The sequence below is a fragment of the Geotrypetes seraphini genome, chromosome 1 (genome assembly GCF_902459505.1).
Source record: "Geotrypetes seraphini chromosome 1, aGeoSer1.1, whole genome shotgun sequence".
NCBI classification, from domain to species: Eukaryota; Metazoa; Chordata; class Amphibia; order Gymnophiona; family Dermophiidae; genus Geotrypetes; species Geotrypetes seraphini.
Window position 1 is genome coordinate 245,275,223 of NC_047084.1, and position 22,558 is coordinate 245,297,780.

Here is a 22,558-nt window from a genome sequence, read left to right on the forward strand (position 1 = left end):
AAATATCTTGTCCAAACTAGAGATCTGTGTTAAAGGATATAATTTGTCAGTTTAGCTGATTTGATCTCCAGCATGTACTAATTTTCATACGAGAGAAGGGGCTATGTCAGTCAGACATTTATGTGGGCAAAATATCAAGTTTAGTTTTTATTGGTAATATTAGTAATAATGGGATATACCAGTAATGAACAAAAGTAGATGTACTTCATGTCATTAATTATAGTTAATGTTACTATAATGAAACAATAAGATTTGTTTGTGTTCTAATATTTAAAAGAGGAGAAATGTATTTAAAGAAGTTCCACTACTAGTGGATTAAACTTAATTTAAAACAGCAAAGTGATCCATATACTAAACTATACTAGCATGTGTTAACATTAAAAAGGATTACCATAGGACATTCACTGGGGTCCTGTGGTAAAATGGATAATTTGTGAGCACACAAGGTGCAAATTCTATAAGAAGCACCCAAAAGTTAAACACCAAATTGGGCATTGTTCCATCAATTCAAGTAAAATTGGGTGCTGTTTAGTGAATCGCACTAAGCGGCACTTGTTTGGACACCTATTGTGGAGGCGCTCAATAAATAGGCCAGCTCTAGGCACAACTAAAAGTTAGGTGCCCATGCGAGCGCTTAAGCACGCTTAAGAGCAGTGATTCTGCAACGAGGCACCTAACATGAAGCCACGCCCACGCCTAACATGCATAGCGCCTATTTTTTTTTTTTTAAGGCCGCCTAAATTTTTAGAGGCATCTTGTTACAGAATCACATTTTCTTGATATGCGCATATGTTTCAATCAGTGCTGATTAAAAAGCTTAATTGGGCTTGTTATTCAATTTAGATAGGCGCCTGTCTAGTTGGGCACCTCTGAAATAGGTGCCTAACTTTAGGCGCTGGTTACAGAATTTGGGCCACGGTGTTTACTAAAAACATTTTTTAATTGTCTTTAAAGGAAGCTTGTTAGAGGGTGGAGAGTGGGCATGACAGCGCTAATAGATTAGCAGGGGCGGCACTTAGCATGATGAGGTGGGGTTTTTAAAAAAAAATTCCTGACCCCTAGTGACAAAGTTAGCAGAAAATGGGAAAATCTGTCATTCTCTGAGGGCAAGCAGGCATAATATTCTCACTTGTGGGTGATGTCGTCCATGAAATCTGGTACATATGCTGCCAAATGCGCTGTACTTTAAATATATATGCAGTGCCCGTACTGCACGTGTGCCAGTACCTTTCTGCCTGACTTTGGCTCTTAGGACCCTTCAGCTGTCTCTTTAGTTTCTTCTCAGTATATCAATCTTAGAAATCTTTATCCCAGGACAAGCAGGCAACACATTCTCACTGATGGGTAATGTCACCGACGGAGCCCCGGTACGAACCACTTTAAGAACCTGGAAAGTTATTGATGCCCGCACCACACATGCGCGAGTGCCTTCCCGCCCGACGTAGGCGCGCGGTCCCTCAGTTTCTTAGTTTCCGCGGAGCTAAGAAGTCGCGTTTCAATGGCTGTTGAATAATTTTTTCTTTCGCTGCCTTCCTGCTCTCACGATATACTAACTTGTCAGTTTCTTCTTTTATTTCTTTCATAAGTTTCATACTACCTAAAATAAAAAACAATTAAACTTTTATTTTTTCTTTACCGTTGTCAGTTTGGCCTTGTGGGGCCTTATGGATCACCATTTTCTTTTGTCCCCTCTGCATGGCTCTTGTCCCGGGTTGGTTTTTCCTGCCCACTCTTCCTCCAAAAGGTTGTTTTGTGGTGGAACTTGTCTTCACCTACATCCTTCTGTTATTTTAGAAATCTCAGAACCTCGGCCTTGCCTTGTTTTCTTCCCTTGCTTTTTTCCTCTTCAGTGCATTTTCATGTGTCTTCTCCAGAAGCAGGTTCCTGTCGACGATGCCAGGAATCCGGCACTCATCGATGCCAGTGATCCGGTCCCAGGACTCCAGTACCAGCAATCGGGCGCCAGATGACGCCAGTGCTCCAGTACCCGGCGTACGTCCGGCACCGCTTCTCCTGTCCGCACTGCCCGTGCTGCTTCTTCATTGGTAAGTTAGTTTTCTTCTTTAGACGACTTTGTAGCAGTGAGTCTAACCCTGCCAACTTTAGTCATTGTAGCAGAGAGTCAAGTCCTGCCGACCTTTTTTCAACCCTATATCTGGCTCTTCTTCAATGTCGATGACTGTCTTGATATGGGCATGTTCATCTTGGAAGCGTGAAGCGACACTGATGGTACCACTCATGAGACAAAGGTACCAGTGTTCTTTTCTTCTAGTCTAGAGCCACACCTATGGTACCAGTCATCGACCAAGGCTACCGGTGTTCTTTTCTTCCTGCTCTGGAACGAATCATGGGTACCGGTGTTCCTTCTCCTTTGGGAGCGGCACCGATGGTACCGGTCATGAGCCCTGGGTGCCGGTGCTTTTTCTTTCTACTCTGAACCGATACCATGAGTACCCGTCATGGCCCGAAGGTACTGGTACCCTCTTCTCTCTGCTTGGCAATGACATCTTCAGTTCCGAACATGGATCAATGATACCAGTGTCTTTTTCTTTCTGCTTGTCACTGACGCCATCGGTACCGGTCATGGACAAACGGTACTGGTGCTTTTTTCTCTCTGCTTGGGAATGACACCTTCAGTACCGGTCATGGACCAACGGTACCGGTGTCCTTTCCCATCTGCTCTGGGGGTGCTGTGTGCTTTGATACTGGCTTTGTTAATTTCGGGAGTGTTGACCCTTGGTACCGGCATTATAGCCATTGGTACCGGTTCTCCCTTTTTAACATTGTTTCTTTCATGCCCACGATTTCGGTCGACTTCGGCATGTTTTCACTGTTCCTGGGCATGCTGTAGACGTTTTCTCATTGATGCTGACCTCTCTACTCGATGTCGACTTCTCTCTCGACGCCGTATTATTGTTGATTCTGATCGATGTCTCAGTCCTTATCGACCTCCAGGTCGATGTCGGATTTTCTTCTCGAAATGTTCAACTGTGATCCAGTTGTTTAGGCTGTCGACACCGTCTCCTTTAGTGCTGCCCGGTTCAGTTTTTTAATTCCGGTGACGTTTTCACTTGTCTTCTCTGATTTTGTTGACTCCTATCCCATGCCACCAGTTGTCGTTGCAGTTACCGGTGTCAGTGTTGTTCTGCTATGGGACAGCTGTTTTGTATTTTTTTTCCTCTGGTTCCCAGGATCATGCCAGAGGTTTTTCAGGTGTGTAACCACACATCATTCCTTCTGTTCTCTGGACTTTTCCTGGGGTTCTTTCCTGCTTGTTGTCACCACCATTTGTAACAATGGCATCAGCTCCTCTTGAGTTTATTTCCTGAAAAATGGTTTTTCCTTCTGCCTCTCACCTCTTCCAGGGGGATCGGTGAGTTTTCATGCCGGGCTAGCAGCTTCATCCTTATCAGTCTTTCATCTAGCCAAGGTGATTCTTTTTGTCTGTGTTGTTTCCTGCACCTTGTTTTTTCTATGAGGAGCCTGGCTTTCTATGTTTTGTCCTGTATGCATTTTTTTGACCTTCTTGTTACTCAGGTCGGAGTCGCAGTGATTTTATCCCAACTTTTTCTTTTGATTCAACTCAGTTTGGATATCTTATATTATCCCAGGACAAGCAGGCAGGTATTCTCACATATGGGTGCCATCATCTACGGAGCCTGGATGCGGACGCCTCACAAGCAAACTTGCTTGAAGAAACTCGAAGTTTCGAGTTGCCCACACCGCACATGTGCAAGAGCCTTCCCGCCCAGCACAGGGCACGTCTCCTTAGTTCTCAGTTTTCCGTGGAGCCGAGAAGTCCGTCTTTGACTCTGCGTTTAACTTCGTTCACTTTTTGCCTTCTCTCAACCGCGGTTTGTGTTTGTTTCTTCACGAATCACTGTTTTATTTTATTTATTTTATTTTACTTAAAAAAAATTTTTTTTTGCTTCTTCCGTTCGTTTTCCAGGACAGGCCACTCGGCCGCACCCCGAGGGCTTCGACTTTGCGGCGGCTATTTTTCCGCCTATGTCCCGGCCTGCTACAGGCTTTAAGAGGTGTAGCAAGTGTCAGCACGCAATCTCTCTCACGGACCCTCACAGACGCTGCCTTAAGTGCCTTGGGCCGAAGCATCATCCTAGGTCGTGCCTGCCTTGCCAAACACTTCAGCCTCGTGCTTTCAAGCGTCGTTGCATTCTGGTGGACAAGCTTTTCGAGATGGAGTCTCCTACTGATCCCTCGACTTCGAAAGCTTCTTTGTCCTCGACTTCCATCGAGGCTCCTTTGGCGCCTACTGCTTCCACCTCAAGCTCATCAGACCTTCATTGTTTGCAGTGGCTCTTGCTTCGACGTCATCTGCTGTATCTTCCCCTGTTTCCTCAGGTCAGATAGCTCAGAAGTCGGTTCTACCGGTGGTGATTAAAGTGTCTAAGACTTCTAAATCGAAACACACTCACACTACCTTGAAGGAACCTCCAGCCAAAACAGGTGGTCCGGTTTCAGACGCGGATCCATCCTTGCCGGCTTCTTTCCAGACCAAGTTAGAGAAGCAGTTTATTCAGTTCCTTATTAACATGGGACCTAAACTGCTTCCTCTTATCCAGCCTGGACATTCAGCAGACTCCCGCGAGGTCGAGCCGATTCCTATGCCCCATTCTGAGTTTCCACACTCTTTGCAGGGAACAGAGTCTTTGCGAGTTTCTGGTCTGTCATCCAAGCACGAACAGCAAGGAGCAGATTCTTTGTGAGTGCATCAACGAGAATCCTCACACTCTAAACAAGGAGCAGAGTCTTTGAGAGTGCATCGAGGTTCCTCCACCAAGCCTCTGGAGCTTCGATCTACAGCCTCTAGCCCTATTCATACATCGGCATCGGCTGCTTATGTCTCCGAGGCGAAATCTCCTCGATCCTCGAGATCTGGTTCCAGACACAGTTCTCACCACCATTCGAGGCCTTCATCGAGGCATTCTTCCAGGCATCGTTCTTCTCAGGATAGACCATCTTCCTCGAAGCCTCGATCTACTCCAACCTCGACCAGACCACCGACTCCTCATTCGAAGTCTCCGATGCCGGACCTCGAGGATATCCCGGTCTCGATTGCCTCATCCAAGTCACCAGGTCCCTTTGATGCCTTTTTCCAGGCTGAAGCTTCTTCTTCAACACAAGCTGCCTCGACGTACTCGAGTCCTTCTCAAAGCAAAGCATCGGCAGATCAGCTATCTTTCTCGTCTTTCCTGCGACAGATGGCTGTGGACTTGGATGTTCAATTGGATATTGGCTCCAAATATTCTAAGGAATATCTAGAAGTCATGCATCTTCCTTAACCTCCGGCAGAGTGTCTTAAGCTTCCACTTCATAAGCTTTTGAATCAGACTTTTGCTCGATGCATGAAGACTCCTTTTTCCATACCAGCATTTCCAGGAAAATTGGACTCTAGGTATAAAACTGTGCATCGCAAAGGGTTTGACAACTCACAATTATCTCATTAATCCCTGCTTGTTGAATCCTCCTTGAAGAGATCCCATCCTTCCAAGGTCTATGCCACAGTTCCTCCTGGAAGGGAGGGGAAAACTGTGGACAAATTTGGACGTCACATCTACCAGAATGCTATGATGTCCTCAATTATAATTTTTATTTCATCACTTATTTTGAATTTCTTCTTTCTCTTCTACCAAAGTTTTTGACTTATTAGGATAACCAAATGCATTTTGAGTTTCAAGAAGTCATTGCTTCTTTCTCTCAATTATGTCTCCATCTCCTCCAATCATCTTATGCCTTTGAGTTATCTGCCCGAGTGGCTGCTTGCTCTGTAGCTATGCGTCATCTTGCCTGGCTTCGTACCATTGACATGGACTCTAACCTTCAAGACCGCTTAGCTAACCTTCCTTGTCAGGGCAACGACCTCTTTGACGAATCCATCGAAGCAGCCACCAAGAAATTATCTGACCATGAAAAATCATTTACTTCAATAGTCAGACCTAAACCAAAGCCAGCTCCTGCCAAGCCTGCACGCCCTGCTGTTATCTATCAAAGGCGTTTTGCTCCAAAGCCGGCTCCTTATACTCGCCCTCCTCTGAAAAAACAGCAACCTCAGAAGCAACAGAAATCCCAACCTTCTGCTGCACCTAAGGCTTCTCAGCCTTTTTGACTGTTTACAACAGAGCATAACCTCCACCGTTCTGTGTCTGTCTCTTTTTCCCTCTATAGGAGGTCGTCTCCATCATTTTTACAACCGTTGGATGTTAATTACATCCAACCTTTGGGTGCTTACCATCATCAGGTAAGGATACTCTCTCCATTTCACTCAGGTTCCACCAGAGCTTTCTTCAAGAGAGTATCTTTCCAATCCATCCCAGACCGCCCTTCTTCTTCAGGAAGCTCAAGCTCTGCTTCATCTCCATGCCATCGAACCAGTTCCCTTGGAATAGCAGAACAGGGGGTTTTACTCCCGTTTCTTCCTTGTTCCGAAGAAGACGGGCGATCTGCGACCCATTCTGGATCTCAGGGCTCTCAACGAATTTTTAGTCAAAGAAAAGTTTTGAATGTTGTCCCTGGCATCCCTTTATCCCCTTCTCGAGCAGAACGACTGGTTGTGCTCTCTGGATCTCAAGGAGGCCTACACTCGTATTCCCATTCAACCGGCCTCCCGTCAATTCCTCAGATTCCGGGTGGGGAATCTGAATTATCAATACAGAGTACTACCTTTCGGCCTGGCCTCGTCTCCCAGAGTGTTCACCAAGTGCCTGGTAGTGGTAGCAGCAGCTCTACGAACTCATGGTCTTCAGGTATTTCCTTACCTCGACGACTGGCTCATCAAAGATTCCACATCTCAAGGGGTTATTGTAGTGACCCAACGGACTACCTGGTTCCTACAAAGTTTGGGATTCGAAATCAACTTTCCCAAATCTCAACTTCAGCCCTTACAGAATCTACAATTCATTGGAGCTCTTCTTGACACTGTCCAACTCAGAGCATTCCTTCCACAACAACGTCTGGAAGCTCTTCTTCCGCTCTGTCACACAGTGTCTTCCCGCTCTTCCATCTCAGCGAGACACATGATGGTACTTCTGGGTCACATGGCCTCCACAGTACACGTGACTCCTTTTGCCAGACTTCACCTCAGAATTCCTCAGTGGACCCTGGCATCTCAATGGACGCAGGTTTACGATCCTCTTTCTCGACACATCACAGTCACTCCTTCTTTGAAGCAGTCTCTCCTTCTTTGAAGCAGTCTCTCCGTTGGTGGATGCTCTCTTCCAATCTTTCCAGAGGCTTGCTTTTTCCAACGCCCCCTCATCAGAAGGTCCTCATGACAGACTCTTCGACCTATGCATGAGGCGCTCATCTCGATGGTCTCCATACTCAAGGCCTCTGGACCAATACGGATCGTCAGTGTCATATCAATCAGTTGGAACTCAGAGTGATCCTCAAAGCTCTCCATGCTTTTCAGCATCTACTTCACGACACAGTAGTCCTCGTTCGCACGGACAACCAAGTCGCCATGTATTTTTTCAACAAACAGGGAAGGACAGGATCTGCCTCCCTTTGTCAAGAAGCTCTGGAGGTTTGGGACTGGGCAATCTGCCACAGCACCTTCCTCAAAGCTGTCTACATTCAAGGGGCAAAGAATTGCTTGGCGGACAACTTGAGTCGTCCCCTGTATCCTCACGAATGAACTCTCCATTCCTCGCCTCTTCATCCATTTTTTCACATTGAGGAACACCACAGATAGACCTCTTTGCAGCTCCCCACAACTACAAACTGCCTCAGTTCTGCTCCAGGATATACTCTCCTCACCGCCTCGAGGCAGATGCTTTTCTTCTGGAATGGACGAATCTTTTCCTCTACGCATTTCCTCCATTCTCTCTCATTCTCAAGACTCTGGTCAAGTTGAAGAACGATCATGCCACCATGATTCTAATCGCTCCTCGGTGGCCGAGACAACCCTGGTACTCCCTTCTACTTCAACTCAGCAGCAGGGAGCCATACCTTCTACCAGTTTTTCCTTCTCTGCTTACACAGAGTCAAGGATCTCTGCTTCATCCCAACCTACAGTCTCTACACCTGACAGCCTGGTACCTCTCAACATAACCCCTCTTCAGTTTTCTCAATCTGTAAGAGACGTTTTAGAACATAAGAAATGGCTTCGCCGGATCAGACCCTAGGTCCATCCAGTCCGGTGACCCGCACCCGCAGAGGCCAAACCAGGTGTTCCCTGCTGAGAAACCTTGTTTACTCGTATCCCCCAATGTGATTTGCAAGAAGGTGTGCATCCAACTTGCCCTTGAATCCCAGAATGTTGGTCTCCATCACGACCTCCTCAGGGAGAGCGTTCCAAGCGTCCACCACTCGTTGTGCGAAACAGAATTTCCTAATATTTGTCCTGGGCCTGGTGCCCCTCAGTTTTAGTCCATGACCTCTTGTCCGAGTCGCATTTGACAATGTGAATAACGATGTTTCTTGCTCTATTTTGTCAAATCCTTTTAGTATTTTAAAAGTCTCTTATCATGTCTCCTCGCAGTCTTCTCTTCTCGAGGGTGAACAATCCCAGTTTTCCGAGGCGTTCTTTGTAGCTCAAATTCTCGATACCTTTAACTAGCTTCGTGGCTCGCCTTTGCACCCTCTCCAGTAGGGTTATATCCTTCTTTAGGTAGGGAGACCAGTGTTGAACACAGTACTCCAAGTGTGGTCTGACCATTGCTCTGTAAGGCAGCATTATGATGTCCGCCGATCTACTCGTGATTCCCTTCTTTATCATGCCCAACATCCTGTTTGCTTTCTTTGCTGCCGCTGCGCATTGAGCCGACGGCTTCAGGGTCCTATCTATCAGTACCCCCAGGTCCCTTTCTTGTTCGGTCTTGCCCAATGTCACACCTACCATTTTATATTCATGTTCCTTGTTTTTCTTGCCCAGGTGCATCACTTTGCATTTTTCTATGTTAAACTTCATCTGCCATTTTTCTGCCCATTTCTCTAGCTGGTTCAAATCTCTCTGAAGTTCTTCTCTGTCCTTTTGTGACCCAACTACCCGACATAGTTTTGTGTCATCTGCAAACTTGATTAAATTACTTGTTGTTTCATCTTCTAGGTTGTTTATGAAGATATTGGACAAGATGGGCCCAAGAACCGATCCCTGGGGTACACCGCTCGTCACCTCTTCCCAGTCCGAGAACTTCCCATTTATGCCCACCCTATGCAATCTGTTTTCCAACCATTTCCTATCCATCTTAGTATATCTCCTTCTATTCCATGGCTTTGTAGTTTCTTCAAAAGCCTTGCGTGGGGAACCTTGTCGAACGCTTTCTGGTAGTCCAAGTATATTATATCCACCTGTTCACCGCTATCAATTTGTTTGTTCACCTCCTCAAAAAATTGAAGTAAATTAGTCAAACATGACTTCCCTTTCCTAAAGCCGTGTTGGCTAGCTCTCATCAGATCGTGATTTTCCAGGTGTTGATCTATGCTATCCTTTATTAGTGCTTCAACCATCTTCCCAGGAACCGATGTAAGACTCACAGGTCTATAGTTGCCCGGTTCTCCTCTCGATTCTTTTTTGAAGATTGGGATGACATTCGCTATCCTCCAGTCGTCTGGTATTTGCCCGGTTTTAATTGATAAGTTAGCTAGGGATTGTAATAGTTCTCCGATTTCTATCTTAAGCTCCTTTAGCACTCTCTGGTGAATTTCATCTGGTCCAGGGGATTTATCACTTCTCAGTTTGTCGATCTGATAATATATCATGTTCAAATCCACATTTACTGTGGTGAGGCTATCCTCAATTTCTGCCTTGAATGCTCTCCCTCTTTCTGGCATTGATGCAGTATCTTCCTTGGTAAAGACAGATGCAAAGAATGAGTTTAGCCTATCCGCTATCTGTTTGTCTTCCTTGATGCACCCTTTTCTTCTTGGTCGTCGAGAGGGCCCACTGCCTCCTTAGCTGGTTTTTTCCCTTTTATGTATCTAAAAAAGGGCTTGAAGTTTTTGGCTTCTTGCGCTATCTTTTCCTCGTAGGCTTTTTTGGCATCTCTTACCGTCTTGTGACACTTCTTCTGGTCGACCTTGTGACTGTTCCAGGCCTCCATTGTGTGTTCACGTTTCCATTTTTTAAAAGAGTTCCTCTTATCCCTTACTGCATCCTTCACCTCTTTAGTTAGCCAAGCTGGTTCTCCTTTGTTTTTATTTCTTCTTCCTTTGGATATCTGTGGAATGTAGAGATTCTGCGCTTTGGAGATGGTATTTTTTAGTAGGGACCATACTTGATCGACCGTTCTGATTTTGGCTGCCTTTTTCTTAAGCCGTTTTTTAACCATGACTCTCATGCTGTCGTATTTCCCTTTTCTGAAATTAAAGGTTGAGGTTTGAGTCTTGGTACGTTTCCCCTTCCCGATGCCAATTTTAAAATTGATCATGCTGTGATCGCTTGTCCCCAACGGAACCGTGACCTCTACATCTGTTGTCCTTCCAGTTATGCCATTTAGGACCAAGTCCAAGGTGGCAGTTCCTCTTGTCGGTTCTCCCACCATTTGTTCTAGGAAGCAGCCCCTATCATTTCCAGGAACTTGGATTCCCTGCCGCAGTTTGAGGTTCCTAGGTTCCAGTTTATCCCTGGAAAGTTGAAGTCTCCCATGATCGTTACATTTCCTGCTCTACATCCATTGGTGATTTCTTCTATCATTTCTACGTCTGTTTCTTCTTTTTGTCCCGGGGGTCGATAATAGAGGCCAATTTTCATTTCAGCCTCATTTTGTCTAGGAATCTTTATCCAGAGGGATTCCAATTTTTCTTTCCCTTCTAGAAAGTTTACCACTAGACAATGCTATCACCAAAAATGGACTAGATTTTCTACATGGTGTTTTTCTCATAAGGAGCCTCAGCATTCCTCCTTATCTTCTGTTTTGGACTATCTTTTGCACTTATCCAGTTCTGGCCTCAAGTCTATATCTATACAAGTCCATCTTAGTGCAATTGCGGCTTTCCATCAGCCTATTGAAGGGAAACACCTCTCTGCTCTTCCGGTGGTTTCCAGATTCATGAAGGGACTTTTCAATGTCGAACCTCCTCTCAAATCACCTCCTGTGGTTTGGGACCTCAATGTTGTCCTTACTCAACTCATGAAGCCTCCATTTGAACCAATTGATAAGGCTCATCTGAAGTATCTCACTTGGAAAGTGGTGTTTCTCATTGCCCTCACTTCTGCTCGATGCGTCAGTGAGCTGCAAGCTTTAGTTACTGACGGTGTTCCATCATGACAAAGTTGTTCTTCGTACTCATCTGAAATTCCTATCTAAAGTGGTCTCAGAATTTCATCTCAACCAATCCATCGTACTTCCAGTGTTTTTTCCAAAGCCTCATTCTCACCCTGGAGAATCAGCTCTTCATACTCTGGACTGTAAATGTGCTTTGGCATTCTACTTGGAATACACCAAACCACACAAAACTGCTCCTCAACTTTTTGTTTCCTTCGACCCAAATAGGTTGGGACATCGTATTTCTAAGCGTACCATCTCCAATTGGATGGCGGCTTGTATCTCTTTCTGCTATGCCCAGGCTGGATTACCCCTTCACAGTAAAGTCACAGCCCATAAAGTCAGAGCAATGGCAGCTTCAGTAGCTTTCCTCAGATCTACACCTATTGAGGAAATTTGCAAGGCTGCTACTTGGTCCTCGATTCATACCTTCACTTCTCACTATTGTCTGGATACTTTCTCCAGACGGGATGAACAGCTTGGCCAAACAGTATTACAAAATTTATTCTCCTAAATTGCCAACACTCCCACTGTCCCATTCTGGTTAGCTTGGAGGTCACCCATATGTGAGAATACCTGCCTGCTTGTTCTGGGATAAAGCACAGTTACTTACCATAGCAGATGTTATCCAGAGACAGCAGGCAGCTATTCTCACAACCCACCTGCCTCCCCTGGTTGGCTTCTCTGCTAGCTATCTGAACTGAGGAGACGCGCCCTATGCTGGGAGGGAAGGCACTCGCGCATGCGCAGTGCAGGCGACTCGAAACTTCAAGTTTCTTCAAGCAAGTCTGCTTGTGAGGCGTCCACATCCGGGCTCCATAGATGACGTCACCCATATGTGAGAATAGCTGCCTGCTGTCCCTGGATAGCACCTGTTACGGTAAGTAACTGTGCTTTCCTGATCACGATTTTCTCTTCGCTGATTGCCTCCCTCTCATTCTTCTTTACTCCAGCTGTCCTGGTACGGGGATATCGTTTCCCAGTCCCTAAGTTAGAGTTCTGACAGCTTTTGTTAGGTTCCTTTTAGTTACATTACTGAGGAACTCTGTACAGCTGCCACCTGGTCCTCAGTTCATTCCTTCACGTCTCACTATTGTCTGGTTTTTTACCAGGCAGGATGGGCACTTCAGCCATTATGTTTTACAATTGTATTTTCTTTGGCCAACTCTCCCACCATCCCATCTCTGTTAGCTGGAGGTCACCCGTCAGTGAGAATATGCTGCCTGCTTGTCCTGGGATAAAGCCCAGTTACTTACCGTAACAGGTGTTATCCAGAGACAGCAGGCAGATATTCTCACAACCCACCCACCTCCCCAGGTTGGCTTCTTAACTGGCTTATCTTAACTCAGGGGCCGCGCGCCAATGTCAGGCAGGAAGGCACTCGCGCATGCGCGGTGCGGGTGTCAAGAACTTTCCAGGTTCTTAATGTGGTTCATACCGGGGCTTAGTTGGTAACGTCGTCCATCAGTGAGAATATCTACATGCTGTCCTTGGATAACACCTGTTACGGTAAGTAACTGTGCTTTTTGTGCCTTCCAGTTTTTATTTTATTGTAGTTCTTTTTCTTATTTTTTAGTCACTCCCTCAGATTTGTTTAAATTTTCTTCATTTTTGTTTTAGTGTTTTTTTTGGCTTTGGCATCATTGAGATCTTTTTTGCCCTAGGGAGTTTGACAGTTTTTGGCAGTTTTCACTCGAGCTCCCAGGGGCATTAAGCCTTTTGACTTTTCATTGGCTGTTTTTCCCTCCGTGTCAAAGAGTATGCCAAGCAGCTTCAAGAAATGTACTCTGTGTAATTGGACATTCTTGTGCAATCCCATTTTTTCTCGGGACGATTGGGTTAATTCTATATACCCGGCAGGATTTTGTTGGAAGCCTCATTCTAGAGACTTGAGCTATACTCCTCTCAGCCCTGTCCCCTGATGACTCAGTTTTCCTTCCTATAAGAGAGGCTGTAGGAGCTTATCTTTTCTGCTCGTGTTTAGTTTCTTTATAGTTCAGTCTTTTTGTTTACGGTTTTCACCTTTGTGCTGCAGAGGTTCCCTGCGGGGACAGCTCTGACTGTGGGAGATCGCAGACATTTGGGGAAACATCTGCTTCCAGAAGGTTCACTGCCTGCCAGTATGCCCTCTGGACAGCCTGCACTTTGAATTGGGGCTTAGGGATTGTTCCCTTGGGAGGTTGCTCACCCCAGGTATGTCTGCTACTGGGTCAAGCGCAGGCTGCGTGGCTCCGTGGAGACATTCCCAGGATCCAGACTGAGTTCCTCCACCAGGTGTCTGTGCGGCATGTCAGGGTGGCAGAGGTCCCATCTATGGATGTCCAGCTGGTGGAGCAGTCTAAAGATTTCCAGTCCAGCTTGCTGGCTTTCTAAGGCAGAGGATATCTCTGTAAGCTGTTTCAGCTCGCTTAGCAGTGTTTTCCCAGTTAGCACATGTCCAGTGAGAACAGACTGACAGCCTGAATCAGTGATTGGAGGGGGGGGGAAGATGTCTTAAAAAGCGGGTTTGGGGAGGTTTCCCTGCATGTCCTAGGGCCCCCTAAAATTGCCATTTTTGAGGGCTTCTGTCAATTTTCCTGTGCTATTTTTAGTCAAAATCGGAACCCGCAGCGGCCATCTTGGATTTTTCCCGATTTAGAACTAGTTAATTTTAGCACTTTACAAGCTTCATGTTTGCAAGAAAACAACTCAGATGGGCTCCCCAGGGCAGGATTTTATGGATTCATGCCTTATTTGTGGTGGATGACTGTTGGGTGTGCTGCCACATTTCGCATGCTCTGTGGCCTGCGGAGGGGGGAATTTGCCCAGACCCTGTGCCTTTAACCTCTGCAGAGGGCATTTCTGCTTTCTCTACCCAATTACCCGTGAAAATAATATTGGGGGCCTCCTGGGTGTGCACTCGTGGTGCTTCGGCACAACACATGCATGCTTTGGGGGAAAAATTTCACAGATCCTCCAATCATCCCAACAAGGGCCTGCAGGAGCCGGCTCCTGCCTCAGAGAAGGGGGTTTTCCCTGACTTTCTGGGTATGCTGTCTTTGGCTTCGTTGCCTCAGAAATACCTGCTTGTCTCCCTATTGCAGGCTTCCTCACCGGCCGTCTGGACCCCCTCCTCTAGACATGGGCTTTTTCTTTTGCTTCCCTTCTGGAGGTCCAGTTGGTAAGCCGCTCGTGACTGCAATTGATTGACTCTGTTCAGGGGTGTTAGATGCCCTCTCAGTGAACAGGACAACAATTGCAATCGGCTCTCCAGCCCCGAAGGCTGGCATCTGTTATCACCACGATCCGGGAGGCAATGTGTAGCGGTATGCCACTGCAGAGCGATTGTGGTAGAAGCCACCGGTCCATGCTTGCTTGGACTTTCAGAGTCCAAAGTTTACAGTTCTGCAGGGCATCCCTGTACAGAGCCCAAAGAGAGATCAAAGCATGCTGAAGAGCAGAGCAAATACATCTGCAGTCCATGTGTGCAGAAGGAAAGAACTGAGGGTGGAGCTAGAGAGCCCAGTGAAGTACAGTAGAGGCAGAGCGAAAAATCTGGAGAGGATAGCCCAGAGCACATTGCAGGGTTTCAAGGAAGGTTTAGATAAGTTCCTAAAAGATAAGGGGATTGAGGGTTACAGATAAAAGAAGAGGTAGGTTACAGAAATGGACAGGAACCACATTACAGGTCATGGACCTGACGGGCCGCCGCGGGAGCTGACCGCTGGGCGCGATGGACCAATGGTCTGACCCAATGGTGGCAACTTCTTATGTTCTTATGATTCCTTCTGCAGCATGTGACTAAAGGGAAATAACGCTACTGTCTAGAATGTCTCGCCTATTTACTGGAAAAGAGCTTACCAGGATATGTACGTAATGTCTTTTTACCATTCCCTCTCTGCTGATCCTGCAATTGTGTTGGCTTTAATATGATCTTTAACATATACCATATTTCCCCATATATAGGCCGCGGCCCATACATGGGTTTTACAATCCCTTGCAGTGGGTGTGGCTTCCTTATATGGGGCGGTTTATCTAAAGACATCATAGATAAGCCACCCCATTAATAGATCAGCCGTGGAGTCCCCCCGTATCTGTAGCTCTCTCCTGGACAGCTGCCGGCTGCCTCCTGCAATGTCGCGGCCAGCGGTGCAGGGCAGGAGAGATCTTTTCAGCATCCAGCTGGCCCCACATTTCTTCCTCAATGCTTGCCATCAGTTCTCGCTGGAAGCAGCGCAGGGCCAGGCTGGATGCTGAAAAGATTGCTCCTGCCCTGCACCGCTGGCCGTGACATTGCAGGAGGCAGCCAGTAGAAGTATTTACCGGGGGGGGGGGGATGTATAGGCCAATTTAGGTTTTAAAAACTCTTAGATAAGCTGCGGCTAGTAACATGGGGCGGCTCATCTAAGAGTTTTAAATCCTAAATTGGCATTTCCTGTGGCCTATACTTGGGGAAATACAATAATGCTACTCCCACCTCATTTTCTTCCTGCCCTGTCTTTCCTGAACAGATTATAGCCCGGTATAACTACATCCCAGTCATGGTTCTCTATGAGCCACATATCCATGGTCACCACTATATCCATCTCATCTTTTTCCATCACAGCTTCTAGATCCAGAATCTTGTTTCCCATACTTAGAGCATTATACACTGCTTTCCGAACATTTCCTCTTTTCCCATCCGTATAGAGGTATTCAGTGATTTACCTACCTGAGGGCTTATATTTACACGAGGGCTTTGATCACCCTGCCCCATCACTTCTAGTTTGAAGCCCTCTATTACGTCCTTACCCAGAGTCTGGCCACAGTTTGGCAATTCCACCGTACTCCTCAATCTATCGAGTGTCGTCTGTCTCATTATTAACATTGTTGGACATTTATCATCAACAACAACAGGGCTTTGCAGGTCTTCAATAAAAGCTGTGCTTCATCTTCGCTGGATACCTCTGCACAGCCCTTCGAGAAGATTCTCTTTGACTTCTCAGCAGACCTCTGCAACTGATTTCCATTGACCAGTACCTCTGCAGCAGAAGGGCCAAGTATTTCCTCACACCACAGAAGACTGGAGGACTGTGCCCCATTCCTCGACCTCCAAGCCCTTATAAAATTTTTCATACAATAAAAGTTTCACGTGCTATTCCTAGGTGCTTTCTGTTTCCAATTAGAAGAGAACTGGCTTTTCTCTTCGGATCTCAAGGAAGACTATACGCATATCCCCATTCTTTTGGCTCATAGGAAATACCTCTGCTTCCAGATAGGAACACATCTTCAGTACAGGGTGCTTACCTTTTGGCCTACCATCAACACCCAGAGTATTCCTGTCCTACTATTCCTACTAGTCATCTACATAATCAGTCAATGGGGTGCAGACCCTTCTCCTCGTCTCAAGAGCCTCACAAGTGATGTCTTCCTTCATCTCTATTCTATCAGTTCTATTTTGCTTTGGGATCTTTCTCTTTGCTAGCAATTACAGTCTTAAGCAATTATATTCCAGTTTGTACACTCCTCATAGATTGGAATCCATTGCATTTCTTCTGGCCAAGCTCTTACCTGTGTTCCCTTGCATCCCTGTGCTATGGAACTTCTTATTCACATTTCAGCATGAGTAAACCACCATAATTCTCATGGCTTCACAGTAACAGGCAACCCTCATTATCCTTACTTTTTCAATTCCATGTCAGGAAGCCTCTTCATACCTTTCAGTTATCTGGAAAGATCCCTTATCCCAGGACAATCAGGCAGCCTATTCTCAACATATGGGTGACGTCATCCACGAAGCCCGGATGTGAATAGCCTTGCAAGCAGACTTGCTTGTAGAAACATAGAAGTTTTGAGTCAGCCGCACCACGCATGTGCGAGTGCCTTCCCGCCCAGCACGGGGCGAGTCTCCTCAGTTCTCGGTTTTCCGCGGAGCCAAGAAATCTGTACTATGACACTCTGCATTGAACTTTGCTCGCTTCGTGCCTTCTCTCACCGTGGTTTATTCTTTTTAGTCGCTAATCGCAGTGTTACTTTCTGTATTTTCCTTTTTAAAAAAAAAGACTTATTTTATTTTTTCTTCGTTGACTGACTGGCGGGCCAGGCCTTGCGGCCACAGCCTGCGGGTTTCGACTTCGCAGCGGCTATCTTCCCTCCTATGTCCCAGCCAGTCAAGGGCTTCAAGAAGTGTAGCCAGTGCCAGCATGCAATTTCTCTCATGGACCCACACCGCTGGTGCCTCAAGTGCCTTTGGCCCGACTATAATCCGAAGTGCTAGCGAGCGCGAGCTATTCAACCTCGAGCCCTTAAACGTTGTCAAGTTCTAGTGGAGAAACTCTTCAGGATGGACTCTTCAGTGACATCCTTGACCTCGAGTGCTGCCTTGGTCCCACCTTCCAGCGAGGGTCCTCCTGCTTCCACGACTCCGACCTCGAGCCTCATCAGACCATCCTCATTTGGATCGTATTTAGCCTCAAGTACACCTGCTTTATCTTCCCCCGAGCTTCCCTCAGGTCAGATACCTAAGCAGAAGGTCCCTGCGGTGGTCCTCAAGCTTTCCAAGACTTCCAAGTCCAAGCACATCTCCACTGCCACCTTGGAGCCTTTAGCCTCAGCAAGTGGTCCGGTTTCAGACAGCAGGCAGCTATTCTCACTATCCACCCACCTCCCCTGGTTGGCTTCTCTGCTAGCTATCTGAACTGAGGAGACTCGCCCTGTGCTGGGCGGGAAGACACTCTCGCATGTGCAGTGTGGCTGACTCGAAACCTCTGAGTTTCTTCAAGCAAGTCTGCTTGCGAGGCTGTCTGCATCCAGGCTCCATGAATGACGTCACCAATATGTTGAAAATAGCTGCCTGCTGTCCCTGGATAACAACTGTTACGGTAAGTAACTGTGCTTTCTGCCTTCCAAACTACAGTATAGGCAATTTACAGCCTCATTCCTGGATCGATTTACGTAATAACTTCCATCTCTGTTCCAGTGTCGACCACCTTAACTTCTTGATCAACTCTCCACATAATAATTCTACTTCATAATGTGCACAGTTTACCTGCTGGTGTCGCCCAAAGAACCGGACTCTAAACATACTGTATATCCTATATCGTCAGTGCTGAATTACCCTGTTTTGTCTTTCTCATACTAAAAAAATAAAATAAAATTCAGAGTTTGAGGAGACAACAACCAACAACACTTCAATACGTGCCCTACCAAGTGCTTTTCAACACTTTATTTCAAGTCTTAAGTGCTATATAAGTACCTTTAGGCACCAACCGTCTGAATACCTGTCCATTGCTTTCTCATTTCATGAAGGGCCTCATGATATTAAAGCCTCCAATCCAACCTCCTCCAGTTGTTTCAAACCTACAGGTAATCGTCACATGAAGTCCCTATTTAAAGAACTTCTGACTTCAACTCTGCATCACAGTACTTAAACAATAGTCTTCTCCCTTTGAATTCCTTCTGTGCACTAGTTTCAGTGAAATCCGAAATCCAATACATGATACACTTATTTCTCAAGATAAGAATTATTTTCACTTATCTCAACTGCCTGCTAGAGGTAGCCTCCAATATTCATCTCAGCCACTCTATAGAGGTACCAAACTTATTTTCCAGACCACATTATCTTCCTGGGAAAACTGCAGAGATCTTTTGTAGTTTATGAAAGCTAACTTCTTTTTCCTTATCTTATCAGCTATTACTTTTGAGAACCAAAGAGGCCTTCTTTTCTTATTACTTTTACTTATTATCATTACAAAATAGTTTGTTGCCCTTACAATATCTCCTTTCAGTTTTGCCCTCTGCTTTTCTACTTATTCCAGATGTTCCCATCCAGACAACAGCTCCTTTTGTGAGCATGTACCATCAGTGACACAATTTGTACCTAATTCATCTAGAGGTTGCTTTTATCTTGATTTTAAACTGTTTTGAATAAATTATTTCTCCTGGACATCCAGAGACTTGTGTTCCTCTTTGTGTTTTCACAATCCGATTTTATTTGTGTTTTATCTCCTTGACATCTGAACAAGTTTAGTTTTTTTGAGTTTTTTTGTTTAGAGCAGGGGTGTCAAATGTCGGTCCTCGAGGGCCGCAATCCAGTTAGGTTTTCAGGATTTCCCCAATGAATATGCATGAGATCTATTAGCATACAATGAAAGCAGTGCATGCAAATAGATCTCATGTATATTCATTGATTCATTGGGGAAATCCTGAAAACCTGACTGGATTGCGGCCCTCGAGAACCAACATTTGACACCCCTGGTCTAGAACCTTCACTTTAAAATGAGCCCTTTCTATACCTGTCTTAATGTTAAACCACACTATGTGATCACTAGATGTCAAAGGATGACCTACTGTAATATCAGAAACACTTTCCCAGTTTAGAACCACTAAGTCGAGTATGGGTTCCATTACCAACTGCTGGTACCATTCTCCTTGTAGTCACTGACTTCTGTCTACATATGGAAAAGAGGATACTTAAAGCTTGACAATGTCAGTTTGAAAGACTTTGGTTTGGCATTAATATCAAGCATGGCAGGAGGTTCGGGACCTGACACTGCATGCACCAATGCCACATAATAATAATAATAACTTTATTTTTGTATACCGCCATACCCAGGGAGTTCTAGGCGGTTCACATCAATTAATCAAAGTTATAAGCGGTTCATATCAAAGTTACAAGCGGTTCACATCAAAGTTTCAAGGGGTTCACATTAATTAATCAAAGTTATAAGCGGTTCATATCAAAGTTACAAGCGGTTCACATCAAAGTTTCAAGGGGTTCACATTAATTAATCAAAGTTACAAGCGGTTCACACCAATTGATCAAAGTTGTAAGCAACGAAGTAGTTGAGGTTAGGAGGAGTAGGAAAGAGTAGGTCATAGGGGGGGTAGGTTGGGGCAGTACAGTAAAGGGGGGGTAGGAGGAGGTTTCAGTTCATTGAAGGAGGGGTGTTAAGGGTCCTGTCCATGGAATAGGTGAGTTTTGAGTAATTTTCTAAAGCCGAGGTAGGTGGGGGCCTCGAGCACCATTTGGGTTAGCCATGGGTTCAGCTTAGCAGCCTGGAAGGCGAAGTTTTGTCAAGGAATCTTTTGGAGTGACAGTTTTAGGGAGGGGAAGGCGAACAGATGAATTCTGCGGGAGTTCTTGTTGGTGCGATTCAGGTAGAAGTGTGGGTTGATGTAACAGAAACAGGCGAACTTAAATAGAACTCTGGATTCTAATGGCAGCCAATGAAGTTTGTGGTAGAAAGGGGTGACGTGTTCCCATTTATTCAGGCCGAATATGAGGCGGACAGCGGTGTTCTGGATCATTTTAAGTCTCTTGATGGTTTTCTTCATGGAGCTCAAGTAAATGATATTGCAGTAGTCCAGTATGCTAAGAATGGAGGATTGTACTAACAGGCGGAATGAGGTATCGTCAAAGTATTTTTTTTATGGTGCAGAGTTTCCAGAGCACCGAGATGCTTTTCTTGACTGTATGGTCAGTGTGTTTCTCCAGGGATAGATGTTTGTCTAGCGTGACTCCCAGTATTTTTAAGGTTTGTTCAAGGGGGAAAACCGATCCTTTCACTTGAATTGTGGTGTCTTTGATTTTGTTTTTTTTGGGGTAGCTAGGAAGAATTTTGTTTTGTCAGGGTTTAATTTTAGTCTGTAGGATAACATCCAGAGTTCTATCTGATTGAGTATACTTGAAAGGGAAGTGAGCAACTCTGGTGTGAAACTGGTTAGCGGGATGACTATTGTAATGTCATCTGCGTAGATGAAAAATTTGAGCTTGAGGCTTTGCAGGAGGTTTCCCAGGGAGGCGAGGTAGACATTAAACAGGGTGGGGGACAGGGGGGAGGCCTTTGGAACACCACAGGAGCTATCCCAGCTGTATGAGAAACAGTCGTTCTTAAATAACATATATGATCTGTTTCGTAGGAACCCGTGGAACCAGTTGAGGACATAGAGATCATCAAGCATTGGGCTCTCTCCAAAGTTAAGACTTGACATCTTCCTCCATGCTTTGCCCATTGAGTAGGTCTGGAAACTTTTTTTTTTATTATTTATTGCAATTTCAACATTTAACAATAAAACAAGTCAAAAAGAAAAAATACAATGGAAACAGAAATGTAGCTAATTAGCAAGAATCAAAACATTCCAACATAATAATTGCAGGTTAAATGGTACATTCCAAAGTCTAGTTAGTCCACAATAAGGAGGGACAGACCTCTAAAATGACTGACTAAACTTTTTACTATTCAAAAACAACATAAGGAAAATAAAGGTGGCACTTGATAGCCTCTGAGCAATTTTAATTGAGCAGATTAACTGGAGTACAAATCTCATGAAGCAGGTATAGACTGTAGAAATAAATTTAGATAGTTGCTGTGGCTCATAAAATACATATCTATTACCTTTATATACCATTACACATTTACATAGATATTGTAAAACAAAGGTTGCTCCTAACCGCAATACCTGGGGTCTCAAAAGAAGAATTTGCTTTCTTCTTTTTTGGGTGGGTCTAGATACATTCTTACTTTATACGACATAAAAGAAACATCTCTATATTTAAAGAACAGTTTAAGTAACCATTCCCTATCGGAATCTATGGCAAACTGAACCAAAAGAGTAGCAGGAATTTGGGCTTCACTATCAGACATCTCTAGGAAATTAGTTAGATCAAGGCTATCCGCAGATAAATTCAAACTGAAGCTCAATTCAGAAAAAACTAAATTCTTCATAGCCTCGCCACACGCACAGAACACGACAATATCATTACACATTAACAATCTAAACTACCCCATTCAACCAACGATGAAGATTCTAGGAGTAATACTAGACCAAGGACTAACTATGAAGGACCACATAAACTCCTTAATCAAAAGAGGGTTTTTCACTCTCTGGAAACTTAAGTCCATTAAGGCGTACTTCCACACTTCAGCTTTTAGAATTCTAGTACAATCTCTAATACTAAATCACCTGGACTACTGCAATATCACCCATCTGACAATCCCCCAGAAGCAAATGCAAAGACTACAACTGATACAAAATGCAGCAGTCAGGATGATCTTCGGGCTGAAGAAGTCCGATCACATAACCCCTTCCTACCGACTCCTACACTGGCTACCGATGGAGGCGCGCACGAAGTTCAAGCTAGGATGTCTCTGCTTCAAGGTACTAAATGGTCTAGCCCCAAAATACATTACAGACCTCTTCTCATTCCCAACCAACAGACATGAAAGAAAAACACACATGAAACTTATCTCCCCACCGGCTAGAGGGTGCAAATATAAGAGACACCATCAACAACTGCTATCATATCAAGCTGCCATATGGGGTAAAGACCTAGAAAAACTAATTGCGCACACAAACAACTATGAAGAATTCAG

At 45.1% G+C, this 22,558-nt stretch overlaps 1 protein-coding gene across 1 annotated transcript in view; it reads left to right on the forward strand.

Moving 5' to 3' along the window:
• The first annotated feature begins 1,910 nt into the window (after positions 1-1,910).
• Positions 1,911-22,558, forward strand: part of LOC117362382 — a 138,806-nt gene continuing 118,158 nt past the window's right edge. The window contains exon 1 of the mRNA XM_033948673.1: positions 1,911-2,045. Within this exon, the coding sequence (XP_033804564.1) occupies positions 1,918-2,045 (128 nt within the window). The 5' untranslated portion in view covers positions 1,911-1,917. The remainder of the gene's footprint in view (positions 2,046-22,558) is intronic.